At 49.3% G+C, this 14328-nt stretch overlaps 1 protein-coding gene across 1 annotated transcript in view; it reads left to right on the plus strand.

The window, feature by feature from the left end:
- The first annotated feature begins 604 nt into the window (after positions 1-604).
- Positions 605-14328, plus strand: part of kif26ba (kinesin family member 26Ba) — a 336823-nt gene continuing 323099 nt past the window's right edge. The window contains exons 1-2 of the mRNA XM_072580423.1: positions 605-845; positions 998-1381. Coding sequence (XP_072436524.1) covers positions 786-845; positions 998-1381 — 444 coding nt within the window. The 5' untranslated portion in view covers positions 605-785. The remainder of the gene's footprint in view (positions 846-997; positions 1382-14328) is intronic.

The raw sequence follows: 14328 nt of genomic DNA on the forward strand, positions 1-14328 counted from the left end.
CTTAGACTGGGAGCTGTCTTAGCATTTGTCAGGGGGGGTATGTATCAAAGAGGGCTCAGGTAAGGATGAGGGCGAGGAGCTGTCAGTTATTTCCAATCAGTCCTCAGTCCCAAGTCCGCCTCCGTCTCCAACTCCGAGCGGCTGTGTCTTTAATATGGGAGCCCTACTTACCGAGCTCCCCAGTCAGCTAGAGCGGGGTGGGGGGGGGGGGGGGGGGTGCGGTCAGTGGCCAGGCTGAGCTCCGCCCACACGGCTGGCTGCTGGAGTTGGGCATTCTGAACCCGAGTCGCTGTGAGGAGGGGGGAGACAGCAGCAGCAGGAGGAGGAGGAGGAGGAGGAGCCCCTCAGCTTGAAGGGGGTGGAGTGAGCCGGGGTGCTGCCTGGAAGAGTGGCCCAAGTTGAGAGCAGCGCTGCCGTTTCCTCTTGAGTTCAGGGGGGGACTGCACTCGGGAAACAATTCTGCAGGATCGGAGGAGCAGCCCAGCAGTGTGTGCGTGTGTGTGTCTGAAACCGAAATGCAGACACGGACAGTCCTGGAATGAAGGACAATGTGTGACTCTGGCGGGGGTGGGGGTGGGGGGGGTGGTGTGGGGGCCGGCGGGGCGCACTGAAATAGCCCGGCAGCAATGAAGGGTTCCAGGGGCTGGTGAAGTTGAAATTGTGACAGTGAATGAGCTGGCACTGTGCAGCACTGAGGCTTCATACTGCAACTCTGGCTGTTGCAGCAAACCACAACGGTGATACAGTATCAATCCAGCGAGAGCGAGAGAAATCATTGATTTGATATGAATTCTGTATCTGGAAGCAAAGAGCGGGCTGTTTTTACAAGGAGTCGCAAGCATGTGGTGAGTGCTGAGGTTGTTTTATAAAAACTGTTTCAAATGTTTGTAAACCCCACTGTGCATCTGCCAGTGCTTTTCTTTTGCAAAAACAAATACTGGGTTTATTTCCTTCCTGTTGTTAATTGTCATTAATTATCATTTGATGGATACCCCAGGGGACGGCGGAGAGTTATTCACAGACGAAACTGGCAACTTTCACCCCGGAGATGTGGTACAGGAGAAGCTTCCAGCCGTGCGAGGAGTCCCGGACGGTGAACCGACCTGCCCCCGAGGGAGCCGGCTCAGTGCCCGGCTCGGGTACCGCGTCCCCGGGCTCCAGCAGCAGCGGCGGTGGCTCTCCCGGATCGTCTCTCGGCGGCTCCCCCGGCTCAGGGGGCTGCTCGCCGGGCTCGGTGGCCGGATCGTCTCCGGGCTCCGGTTCACCCGGTTCCTGCGGATCCGAGGACAAGGGTATTTGGTGCGAGAACTGTAACACGCGGCTGGTGGAGCTCAAACGGCAGGCGCTCAAGATGATGATCCCTGGCGCCTTCTCCAGCAAGGTGAGTGCCTCACCCCCTCAATACCTCACCCCATTAACCCCCTCAATATCTCACCCCCTCAATACCTCACCCCATTAACCCCCTCAATACCTCACCCCATTAACCCCCTCGGCCCCTCAACCCCCTCAATACCTCACCCCCTCAACACCTCAGCCCCTCAATACCTCACCCCCTCAACCCCCTCAATATCTCGCCCCCTCAATACCTCACCCCATTAACCCCCTCGGCCCCTCAACCCCCTCAATACCTCACCCCCTCAACACCTCACCCCCTCAATACCTCACCCCCTCAACCCCCTCAATATCTCGCCCCCTCAATACCTCGGCCCCATAACCCCCTCAATACCTCACCCCCTCAACACCTCACCCCCTCAATACCTCACCCCCTCAACCCCCTCAATATCTCACCCCCTCAATACCTCACCCCATTAACCCCCTCGGCCCCTCACCCCTCAATACCTCACCCCCTCAATACCTCAGCCCCTCAATACCTCACCCCCTCAATACCTCACCCCCTCAACCCCCTCAATATCTCACCCCCTCAATACCTCACCCCATTAACCCCCTCGGCCCCTCAACCCCCTCAATACCTCACCCCCTCAACACCTCACCCCCTCAATACCTCACCCCCTCAACCCCCTCAATATCTCACCCCCTCAATACCTCACCCCATTAACCCCCTCGGCCCCTCACCCCTCAATACCTCACCCCCTCAATACCTCAGCCCCTCAATACCTCACCCCCTCACCCCCCTCAATACCTCACCCCCTCAATACCTCGGCCCATCACCCCCTCAATACCTCAGCCCCTCAATACCTCACCCCCTCAGCCCCTCAATATCTCATCCCCTCAACACCTCACCCCATTAACCCCCTCGGCCCCTCACCCCTCAATACCTCAACCCCTCAATACCTCAGCCCCTCAATATCTCATCCCCTCAACACCTCATCCCATTAACCCCCTCGGCCCCTCAGCCCCTCAATACCTCACCCCCTCAATACCTCACCCCCTTCAGCCCCTCAACACCTCACCCCATTAACCCCCTCGGCCCCTCACCCTTCAATCCCTCAACACCTCAGCCCCTCACCCCTCAATACCTCAACCCCTCACCCCCTCAACACCTCAGCCCCTCACCACCCTCAACACTCACCCCAACATTTCACCCCATCACCCCTCACCTCCTCACTCCCTCACCCCATCACCCCCTCAGCCCCACACCCCCTCAACACCTCACCCCCTCAACATTCACCCCATCACCCCCTCAACGCCTCTCACCCCCTCAACATTCACCCCATTACCCCCTCAACGCCTCTCACCCCCTCAACATTCACCCCATCACTCCCTCATCCCATCACCCCTCAACACCTCACCCCATCACCCCCTCAACCCACCACCCCCTCAACACCTCATCCCCTCAACACCTCACCTCATCATCCCCAACCCCTCAACCCATAACCCTCTCACCACCTCACCCCTCAACACCTCACCCTATCACCCCCTCAACTCCTCACCCCATCACCACCTCAACACCTCACCCCATCACCCCCTCAATACCTTACCTCCTCATCACCTCAACCCATCACCCCCTCAATGCCTCACCCCATTACCCCCTCAACACCTCAATCCCTCACCCCTCAACCCATCACCCCCTCAACTCCTCACCCCATCACCCCCTCAACACCTCACCCCCTCAAAACCTCACCCTATCACCCCCTCAACACCTCACCCCATCACCCCCTCACCTCCTCAACACTGCACACCCTCAAGGTAGGTACCTGTGTGCTCCAACACCTCACCCCCTCACCCCTCACCCATTCCACACACTCAAGGTAGGTATCTGAGTGCACCAAACCATTACCCCCTCACCTCCTCAACACCTCACCCTTCAACACCTCACCCCTTCAAACCTCAACCACTCAACCCCTTACCACCTCAATACCTCATCTCCAACCCCTCATTCCCTCATCACCTCATCCCTTAACCTCTTACCCCAACACCTCACCCCTTCAACACTTCAAACCCCAGCCTACCCCATCACAACTGTTCGCTCCCTCAATCCCTGCTCTCGCTTAGCCCCCACCCCGAGCACCTCAGCTTCCTGTCCCTCGCCCCCCTCCTCCATCTGCAGATCCCAGCCTAAACAGCAGTATTGATCAGAGGTCAAAGATTGAAGGTGAGGTGCAGCCAGGAGGAGGAGCCGCAATAGTGTTTTATCAATGACGATCAGATTGTAATCAGATTGATTCCCCGCTTGGACATTACCAGTGTTTAGCTCCGAAAAAAAAGACATCACATCATGAACAACATTATTTTATAGAAGGTCCCTTCCCCCAACCCCTTCCAATCTCGAAATGCAACCAATATTTCTGTGTCGGAATGTTGATGCCCTAGAAATACCAAAAAGGTCAAAAATCATAGCTGGAGCAATGTGATTGGTTTCATTTCCTCGCACTCGCTGCTGAGCGGACTGTTGGAGATTTAATAGCAGGCTTTCTGAATAAGTCTTTAATATATCAAATCAAATCAAAATAACAGCCCCAGCGCCGACAAGCACTAAACTGCTGTTTCTCACTGATGAGAAGCACAAGTCCCGGTACAGATATGGATTGTGTCAGTGTGTGTCTGTGTCAGTGTGTGTGTCTGTGTCAGTGTGTGTGTATGTGTGCCTATGCCAGTGTGTGTCTAAGTGTGTTTCAGTGTGTTGTCTGTATCTGTGTATCTGTGTCAGTATGTGTCAGTGTGTGTATCTGTATGTGTGTCTGTGCCAGTGTGTATCTGTGTGTCTGTGTCAGTATGTGTCAGTGTGTGTATCTGTATGTGTGTCTGTGCCAGTGTGTATCTGTGTGTCTGTGTTAGTGTGTGTGTTATCTGTAGGTCTGTGTCACTGAGTGTCTGTATCTGTGGTCAGTGTGTGTCTGTAATTGTGCATGTGTGTGTGTCTGTGTCTGTGTGTGTTATCTGTATGTCTGTGTCACTGAGTGTATCTGGTCAGTATGTGTCTGTAATTGTGTGTGTGTCTGTGTCAGTGTGTGTGTTATCTTTATGTCTGTCACTGAGTGTATCTGTGGTCAGTATGTGTCTGTAATTGTGTGTGTGTGTGTGTCTGTGTCAGTGTGTGTGTTATCTGTATGTGTGTGTCACTGTATCTGTGGTCAGTGTGTGTCTGTAATTGTGTGCATGTGTGCGTGTGTATGTCTGTGTCAGTGTGTGAGTTATCTGTATGTCTGTGTCACTGAGTGTCTGTATTTGTGGTCAGTGAGTGTCTGTCAGTGTGTGTATTATCTGTATGTCTGTGTCACTGTCTGTATCTGTGTGTTCTGTGTCAGTATGCGTGTCAGTGTGTCTTATCTGTGTGTCAGTGTGTGTCTGTAATTGTGTGTGTGTATCTGTGTCAGTGTGTGTCTGTAATTGTGTGTGTGTGTATGTGTCCGATTAAACCAGCGGGGAGGCTGGGCGCTTGGAAAGTGACTGTTTTACATACAAGGAGAAATGATACGGGATATGCCATTGGCTCCAAGGAGACCGGGTCTGGGTTAGATTTGGCTGTTTCTGGGGAGAATTGCAGATGGGCTGGAGTTGGTCACTTCCCACCCCCTTTATTTTTAATCCTTTAAAGTCAGCGACGAGGGGCGAGCCGCTGAGAGGAACCAGACTGCACTGTCTTTTGCATTGGTTCATTCATTCATTCGAGTGCCGCAGTACCTTATGCCCACTCGCTGCAGATATCCCACCCACCCACCTTTCCCAACCCAGTGGCTCGCTGCTGTGTTCATGGGGAGGGGGGATTTAATACACCCGAACCTTGTCTCTTACCCTCTCCCCATATCAGGGGGCGAACACTTTACAGAAATACGTGCTTCGTGTAGAGAGCAGGATATTTGTAGAGTGTGCAATGAATTTGGAATGAAATAGAGTGAATCTGTGTTTTACAGTGCGAGGTCCAAACAAAGGCGCCGTGTTCATTAGAAACGGCAACTCTGCGTTGAAGCTAAAACACTCGCTACATTTGTAACTGTTCTGCTTGTGTAGATATGCTGTTTGTTTTGTGTTGAGTGTGAGAGAGACCAGCCTGGCTGAGTTTATCGCTTATTCACGCACGCTCCTCTTTCTTTGGAATCTGGCAGCGCAGAAAGAGGCCACCCGGCCCATTGCACCGTGCTAGCCCTTTGCAAGAATGATTCCAGTGCCGAGCCCACATTTGTCTTTCCGTTTTAAACGGTCTTTACCCACACACCCTTTTAAAAATGATTACGGAATGCAGTACGGTCTCTGTGTTAGATCACGTTGCAAACATGCACTGGGTCTGGGAGAGAGATCTGAAGGAATCTGCCTCCCTCCCGCCGCCGCCGCTATAGCAAGGCACATCCCCTGTGGGGCGGGATCGACTCCCAACGTGGTGAACTGGCCTAAGTCTGTACTGGTGGGGAGGGGGTGGGGGGGGGGTGGGGAGCTGGTAGTGAATTCTCCTGGGGAGGGGGAGGAGACTCACAGTTGGGGGGAATGGGGACGGGAGGAGGTTGTGACACTAAACAGATCTGCAGACGGAGAGAAGCGTAATACACTTTGCTGACAGCTCCTGTTTGTTCGCTGATGCCCCCAGTCCCTCCGTTAATGACAGTGTTGGAAGTGAAAGACATTTCAAAGTTGCGTTTTGGATGTGTTACTGTATACATCCAGGGCAAGGGTGGGCTGGGGGGAGGGGATGTGAACCCGGGGCTCCGGCACTGCACGTTATATATCAACAGAGTGAGCTCCTGACTAACCTATCTCCTGCTATCCCTGTCCCTAACTTGGTTAGAGATTTAAAAAAAGTCTGCAGATGCTGGAATCCAAAGTAGACAGGCTGGAGGCTGGAAGATGGGTTACCCCCGAAATGTCGACTTCAGCACCTCCTGGTGCTACCTGGCTTGCTGTGTTCTTCCAGCCTCCTGCCTGTCTACTTTAGTGTCCCCTAAAGCAGGCTGACCAGGAAGGACTGAGTTGGGGATGTGCAGGAATGAATTGGTTTCTGAAGTTGGCCGCTTACATTGATGTTGATGGTGTGAAGGTGAAAGGGGATTTAAAAATACATAATTGGTTGAAAACTGTGTGTGTGCAAGTATTCCAGGCTCCAGATACTGGTCCCGAATAAATTTAAACTCTTTTTATAACATAGAATCCACCCCCCTTCCTCACATAGACATGGAAATTAAACTGATGGCGATCCAGCCCTCAGCGATGCGCAATAACCTTCCGAATTTCTCTTTCAAATGGCCTTTGGGAACCGGTCAGTTTTAACTGGCACATAATAAAGCCCTGTTTTCCAGGGCTTATGTTTCCTGCTCTTCCAGTAACCGCGAACATCAGGGATGAAACAGTTAGAGTGGTTTTCTGTGGGGGGCGCAGTTTCTCTGCCGAGCCGCACACACACTCGCACGGTCAATATAGGAGTAAGCGATCCCGAGAGACTGACTGTGGGCTGCTCACATCAGCAGTGCCTGTGAGAAGAGTTCGCTTTGATAGTGGGAGTCTGTGGAATTTGAGAGTGCGTTTCTGTGTCTGTGTTTGACTGTAAAGACGTCTCTGTACGTTAGTGTGTATCTGTATGCCTCATTGTTTCTAGGCTCCTCCTGTGTGTGTGCTTCATTATGTGTGTGCCAGCGTTTCCTAATACCTGGACTGTTCGTGTTTGTGAGTGCGTGTGTCTGCTTCTGTATGTGTGTGTGGCTTTATGCATGGGCGTCTCTGCATATCTCTGTACATACGAATGTACATGTCTGTCAGTTTATGCATATATATGCATCTGTCTCCACATGCTTGCCTGTATTTGTCTGTCTGTGTGGATACGTGTTTTTCTGTGTTTACATGGTTCTGTTTCTACATACCTATCTCTAATGTTTTAGGGTCTGTACATATTTGTCTCTGTTTTTATTTGTTTGCTTATGGGACCTGGAAACTGCCAAGGTCAACATTCATTGCTTACCCCTAAATATGGATTTTCCCTGTCACTGATGTGTGTGGTGTTCTGCATATTTTCACTGCAGTACTGTGCGTGGATTGATGCTGGAGTCTGTTAATGTGCAGTCCCAGTGTAGTGTTCCTTATCTGGGTCTCTTCCCAATGGTGTAACCACATTTAGTCACATTAATATTGGAGGGACTGTTGCTGTGTCATCTTCCCATTCTTTAATCACCTGTGTGGCACCAACGATGCTAAGATGCTAAAGGATTCTTTGTCCTTGGAACTGAATACGATGCTTCAAGCTGTTTATTTTACTGTTATGGGAGGGAATTGTATTAACGTGGAATACTGGACCCAGTTTATTGAGAAAATGGGTCAGAAAATTATGTTTCCTCATAGTGTGTGATGTTTAAAATAGCTTGGTTCAGGAGACAAACTTGGCAGTTTTTCTAGGAGACTCCATTTGAAGAATATCAGGTCGTATTCTGGGCTCGTTGCATAGTTTGTTGGCAGTGTGCTAATTCTGTTTTTGTCTCAAATTGCTGAGGGAGTTAGCTGCTTTCTGATTTGAGCTGTTTATTGTAACCTTCTGCGTGTCCCTGTGAAATTCACATCTGTACCATCCACTCCACAAGATGAGCTCATTTGTTTTGTGTTTTAGGCTGTAATGTTGGAAACCTGGGTGTAGTGTGGGCTCCTCCAGTCCAGTCAAGTCCCAGCCTTCATCATTGAAACCTGGCTGGCATTGGGCGCTTTTTTCCAAGGCTGTGTGAGAGCAGAGGCCTGGGTAAATCACTGCTGCCAGTCCGCTCGATGCCATCTGCTCAGAATGTGGATGGACAGAGGTGGCAGAGTCCGATGGCATTGCCCACAGCCTGGCGTTCTCTCCCCTTAGCACCTCCCATGCTCCCCACCATTGTGCCAGCTGATATCACCAAACTCAGCAAGGACCAGGCATTGAATTTGTAACCCGGTTTTATTTGGCCCTTACCATACTATCTGGTGCCTTAAGCTCAGGTTTGGGGTGGAAGGGTGGGACAAGATCCTCCAATGAGAATGCCCATTGAAGTCAGAACTGGTTTGAGCACTGGGATGAGCAATGCTTACTTGCAGAGGGACAGCTCCTAAGCAGCCGAGAGTGTGTTGATGAAGGACTCTTGCCTGAAATGTCGAGTCTCCTGCTCCTTGGATGCTGCTCAACCTGCTGTGCTTTTTCAGCACCACACTCTTGACTCTGACCTCCAGCATCTGCAGTCCTCACTTTCTCACTAAGCAGTACACTGTATCTGCTGTCCACTTGCGGGTCTTTTTTAGGTCTTTCAGAGGGTAATGAATAAACAGCCCTTTTGTTTCCCAGCCTTTGATTTTCCATGGAAAGCATGAATTTAAGAACTCCATTAGAGGAGTTGTTTTTACAGTGTTTTGTTTTTATTCACTCTTGGGACTGATTGCCCTTGAGATAGTGGTGGCGAGCTGCCTTCTTGAACCGCAGCAGTGGATTGAGCAGACCTATATGGCCTTTAGGGTGGGGATTCGATGGTGATAGATGATACATGCTACTGCCACTGAGTGTCAGTGGTGAAGTGAGTGACTGTTTGTGGGTGTGGTGCCAATCAAGCAGACTGCTTTGTCCTGGATGATGCCAAGTTTCTTGCGTGTTGTTGGAGCTGCACCCAGGCAAGTGGGACAAATTCCATATAACGCTGCTGACTTATGTCCTGGAGATGAAGTTAAGAATCACACCACACCAGGTTATAGTCCAACAAGTTTATTTGGAAGCACAAGCTTTTGGAGTGCTGCTCCTTCATCAGGTAGTTGTCATCAGGGGCAGCACTCCAAAAGCTAGTGCTTCCAAGTAAACCAGTTGGCATAAACCTGGTATTGTGTAATTGTAACTTTGTCCACCCCAGTCCCAACACTGGCTCCTCCACGTCCTGTGAACAGGCCGAGGGGAATCAGGTGTTGAGTTACTCTTTGCAAGGTTCCTAACCTGCTCTTGTAGCCACTGTATTTATGTGGCTTGTCCAGTTTAGTTTTTGGAAGATGTTGATGGTGGGGTATTAATTTTTGGCAATGCCATTAAAATTCAGGGGGCAATGGCTCGATTCTGTCTTGTCGGAGGTGGCCCGGCGTGAATGTTACCTATTATGGGGGCGGCAGTGATGATGGTGCCCTTTCAGTGTAAGAGTTGTAGCCTGGGTTTCACTGTTGCCTGTCAGTCAGATAGCTCGACTCCATGTTCCACTCTGGAGACTTGAGCACCAAATCTGGGCTAGCAATCCAGTGCAGTCCAAAGGGAATGCTGCAGCCTCAGAGATACTTCCTGTTATTCGGACGAGCCATTAAAATCTGTCCTGGAAGGTGAAGGCAAAATTCAGAAGAAAGGGAGGAGATGTGGAGACTTTTGGTCAATGTTTATCCTTCGAACAATATCACATTGGATTTGGATTATCAGGCCGTGGTCACACTGCATTGTGTGGGAGACTTGTTGCGCATCAGTTAGCTGCTCACATTCACTTACCAGAAGAGCGATTAAAGTTCAGAAAGGAATTTCATTGGCTTTGGGAGGACTTGTTGTGCAGTGGGTAACGGCTCCTCTGACTCAGGAGCTTGGTATTTGAGTGCCATTCGAGAACTGGTTGACTAATGAGAGTGTGTTCACAGTGCAGCTAAATAGAGTGAGTAGAGACCTGGCAGGTCCTGCCAACAGACAACACACAGAGCAGAGAGAGATTCCAGGGTCACGCCATCTGCAGAGAGATGTCTCTCGAGGTCTGCTTCCAGACTAGCAGCCAGGAAGTGCGAGCTACGGGGAACCCGGACATAAGGCACTGCAGCCTTTGGGGTATGCAGGAAAGGTGCTATGCCAATGCAGATCCATTCTCTGTAAAAACTGTAACTGAGAACCAAGCTGTAACTGGAGAACGTCCAGATGGAGTGACGATGAAAGAACACGATTCATTTAAAAGGTAGTAAGACGGCCGACTCACTTTTAATGACTGCCAAATGCCTTAGCACGTTTGCATGGAGCCGATTAGAGAGGGGAGCAGATGTCCTGTGAGGTTAAACAGATTTTCCGAGGAGGTGGGGCAGGGATAATGCACAAATGTAAATATTTGGTTCAGCAAGCAGATGGCAGTGCCTTGCTGGAGGCTTGATACTCTTGTTATTTTGCTAGTGGTGTCGCTGGTCAGTTCTCATCTCAGGTTTCAGGCATCAATCTGGGACCCACAGCTTTTACGGCAGGTCAGAGCAGCTCTTAAACCCAGAGACACGCAATTAAAATAGCATTCGCCAGTAATGATCCACTCACTGGCTGGGGGATGGTCAGTCGTTTGCTGGGAGATGTAAGTGATATATTTGAAAGGGCTTTTTCACTCTAAATGCATAAAACCTTACAAATGCATGGCTCTGACCTATTTTTGTTTGAGGCTTCCGTTTTCTACCCGGAGCCCCCCCTACCCCCTCACCTTTGGTCGAGCACCCCACCTTCCTCCATTGCCCCTCAAGTCTTGTGGAAATTGATTCTGCGTAAATTTCGAAACAAACTCGCCATCTGCTAATTAGATTGGCGTTGTAGATGACCCATTCGCCTTGTAAGGAGTTCCAGGCCGCATACTCCAATATGCCAGTCTCCCCATGGCTCACCCCAGGGTGGGCCTGCTCATTAGGGGACCAGGTTTGAGTTGTGTTATTGGCTTCCCATTCTGAGGCACCACATTCATAAGACCACGGGTAGGCCTTTCGGCCCATCAGTGCAGCTCGCCAATTCAATGTGATCTTTGCTGATCCTCAAAACTTCAGTTTCCTGTCTTATCCCCATAACCCTTGATTCCCCATCAGATTAAAAATCTGTTTGTCTCAGTCCTGAATGACCTAGCCTCGCCATCCCTCTGCGGTCAGTCATTCGACAGACCTGCTTTCCTCTGAGAGAAGAAATTCCGAAAGACCATGAGAATTAGGGGCCATTCGACCCATCGAGTCCACTCCACTACTCAGTGAGGTCATGGCTATTCTGAAAATCCTTAATGCTACCTTGCTGTCTTACCCATAACCATTGATTCCTTCACTGATTAAAAATCTGTCTATCTTGATCTTGAATATACTTAATAACACAGCCTTGATGGCTCTCTGTGGTGAAGAATTCATCGATTCACAACACTGAGAGAAAAAATCCCCCTCATCTGTTTGTAAGACCATAAGAAGTAGGAACAGGAGGGACTGGTGTAACTAACCTCATGACAGACACTAGGCTAGTGTCATGAAACCAGGATCTATTAAATCCTATTGGTAAAATGTGCAAGTTTCCATTCCATTTATATCTTTTGTCACCCATCTGTTGATTTTTAACTTCCCCCATTTTGTGGGTGCTATTGATCACAAAGGGGGAGTCTTCAGTTGCTCTGGCAAAGTGCATAGTGCATAGAGTCATAGAGATGTACAGCATGGAACCAGACCCTTTAGTCCAACCCGTCCATGCCGATCAGATATCTCAACCCAATCTAGTCCCACCTGCCAGCACCCGGCCCATATCCCTCCAAACCCTTCCTATTCATATACCCATCCAAATGCCTCTTAAATGTTGCAATTGTACCAGCATCCACCACTTCCTCTGGCAGCTCATTCCATACACGTACCACCCTCTGCATGAAAAGTTGCTCCTTAGGTCTCTTTTATATCTTTCCCCTCTCAGCCTAAACCGTTGCCCTCTAGTTCTGGGCTCCCCCGCTCCAGAGAAAATACTTTGTCTATTTATCCTATCCATGCCCCTCATGATTTTATAAACCTCTATAAGGTCACCCCTCAGCCTCCGACGCTCCAGGGAAAACAGCTCCAACCTGTTCAACCTCTCCCTATAGCTCAAATCCTCAAACTCTGGCAAAATCCTTGTAAATCTTTTCTGAACCCTTTCAAGTTTCACAACATCTTTCCGACAGGTAGGAGACCAGAATTGCACGCAATATTCCAAAAGTGGCCTAACCAATGTCCTGTACAGCCGCAACATGACCTCCCAATTCCTGTACTCAATGCTCTGACCAATAAAGGAAAGCATACCAAACACCTTCTTCACTATTCTATGTATGTGTGACTCTACTTTCAAGGAGCTATGAACCTGCACTTCAAGGTCTCTTTGTTCAACAACACTCCCTAGGACCTTACCATTAATTGTATAGGTCCTGCTAAGATTTGCATTCCCAAAATGTAGCACCTCACATTTATCTAAGAGCTTTTAATTAGATGCATTCCTTTATTTCCTTGGTTATCCAAGGCTGGCTTTTCCTCACCTTGATATCCTAGTTTTTGACCTGAGTATACAGTTCTTGAGCACTCTGAAAAATTATTTTGAAAGTCCTCCACTGTTCCTCAACTGTTCCACCCTATAACTTGCATTCCCAGTGTAATTTAGCCAACTCCTTCCTCATCCCATTATAGTCTCCCTTGTTGAAGTGTAACACCCTGGTTTTAGATGATACTATTTCAGCCTCCATTTGTATCCGGTTTTCGATCATACTGTGAACATTCCTTCCGAGAGGATCCTTAACTACAAGATCATTCATTTTACCTGTCTCATTACACAGGACCAGATCTAAGATTGCACGCTCCCTTGTAGGTTCAGTAATATGCTGTTCAAGAAAGTTATCACAGATGTATTCTATGAACCCCTCCTCAAGACTGCCACTACTGTCTTCATTTGGCCAATCAATGTGCACGTTAAGGTCCCCCATGGCTACTGCCGTTCCATTCTTATGTGTGTCAGATATTTCTTGATGGATCGCCTGTGCCACTGTAGCATTATTATTGGGTGGCCTATAGCCTACTCCTGATGAAGGACTCCTGCCCCGAAACGTCGATTTTCCTGTTCCTCAGATGCTGCCTGACCAGCCGTGCTTTTCCAGCACCACTCTAATAGAGAGACTACTCCTATCAGTGACTTCTTCCCCTTACTGTTCCTGATTTCCACCCAAATGGATTCAACTTTTTGCTCCTTAGCTCCTACAGTGTCTCTGCCTATCACCCTAATCTCAACCTTAATTAACAGCATGACTCCACCTCCTTTATCTTGCTGCCTATCCGTCCTAATACCCTTGGATATTTAATTCCTAGTCATCAACACTCTGCAACCACATTTCTGTAATGGCAACTAAAGCATATCCCTTTGTACTGATTTTTGCAACAAATTCATCAACTTTATTTTGAATACTATGGGCATTCAGATAAAGTGCCTTTATACTCATTGTCTCTTTACAATCCAGCAATCTCCCTACCTTTTGCATATGATTCTGTCACCCAGTTTAACTTTTCTCTCTTCTAACTTTTGCCCTGATCTCTGCATTGCTTCCTTTCTGCCTGGCTTCCCATCCTCTTGCTATTTCAGTCTGCCCTTCCTCACAGTCTCCCTGCTTGTTGTATCTACCTTTACACCAACTGCTGCCTCTTCTGACCTGACACCCTGGTTCCCAACCCCCTCCCAACCTAGTTTAAAGCTTCCCCACTGGCTGTAGGAAACCTGTCCGCAAGGATATTGGTTCCCCTCGAGTTCAGGTATAACCTGTCCCTTTTGTACAGGGCATACCTTCCCCAGAAGAGAACCCAAATGATCTACAAATCTGAAACCTTGTCCCCTGCACCAACTCTTCAGCTACACACATCTTCCTATTCCTGCCCTCATGAGTGTGTGGCACAGCCAGCAGCCCAGAAATTACTACCCCTGAGGTCCTTGCTAGCATCCTTCCTAACTCCCTGAATTCACTTTTCATGACCTCATCCCTTTTCCTAGCTAGGTCATTGGTACCGATGTGTACCACAACTTCTGGCTGCTCACCCTTCTCTTTAAGAATGCTGTAGACTTGATCTGAGACATCCCTGACCCTGGCACCCAGGAGGAAATATACCATCCAGGAGTCTCGTTCTCGTTCACAAAATCTCCTGACTGTTCCCCTATCTAATGAATCCCCTATCAATATCAGGTGGGTGGCCTACAGATTACTCCAACCAGTGACTTCTTCC

Source organism: Chiloscyllium punctatum, chromosome 11 (genome assembly GCF_047496795.1).
Source record: "Chiloscyllium punctatum isolate Juve2018m chromosome 11, sChiPun1.3, whole genome shotgun sequence".
In the NCBI taxonomy this organism is placed as follows: Eukaryota; Metazoa; Chordata; class Chondrichthyes; order Orectolobiformes; family Hemiscylliidae; genus Chiloscyllium; species Chiloscyllium punctatum.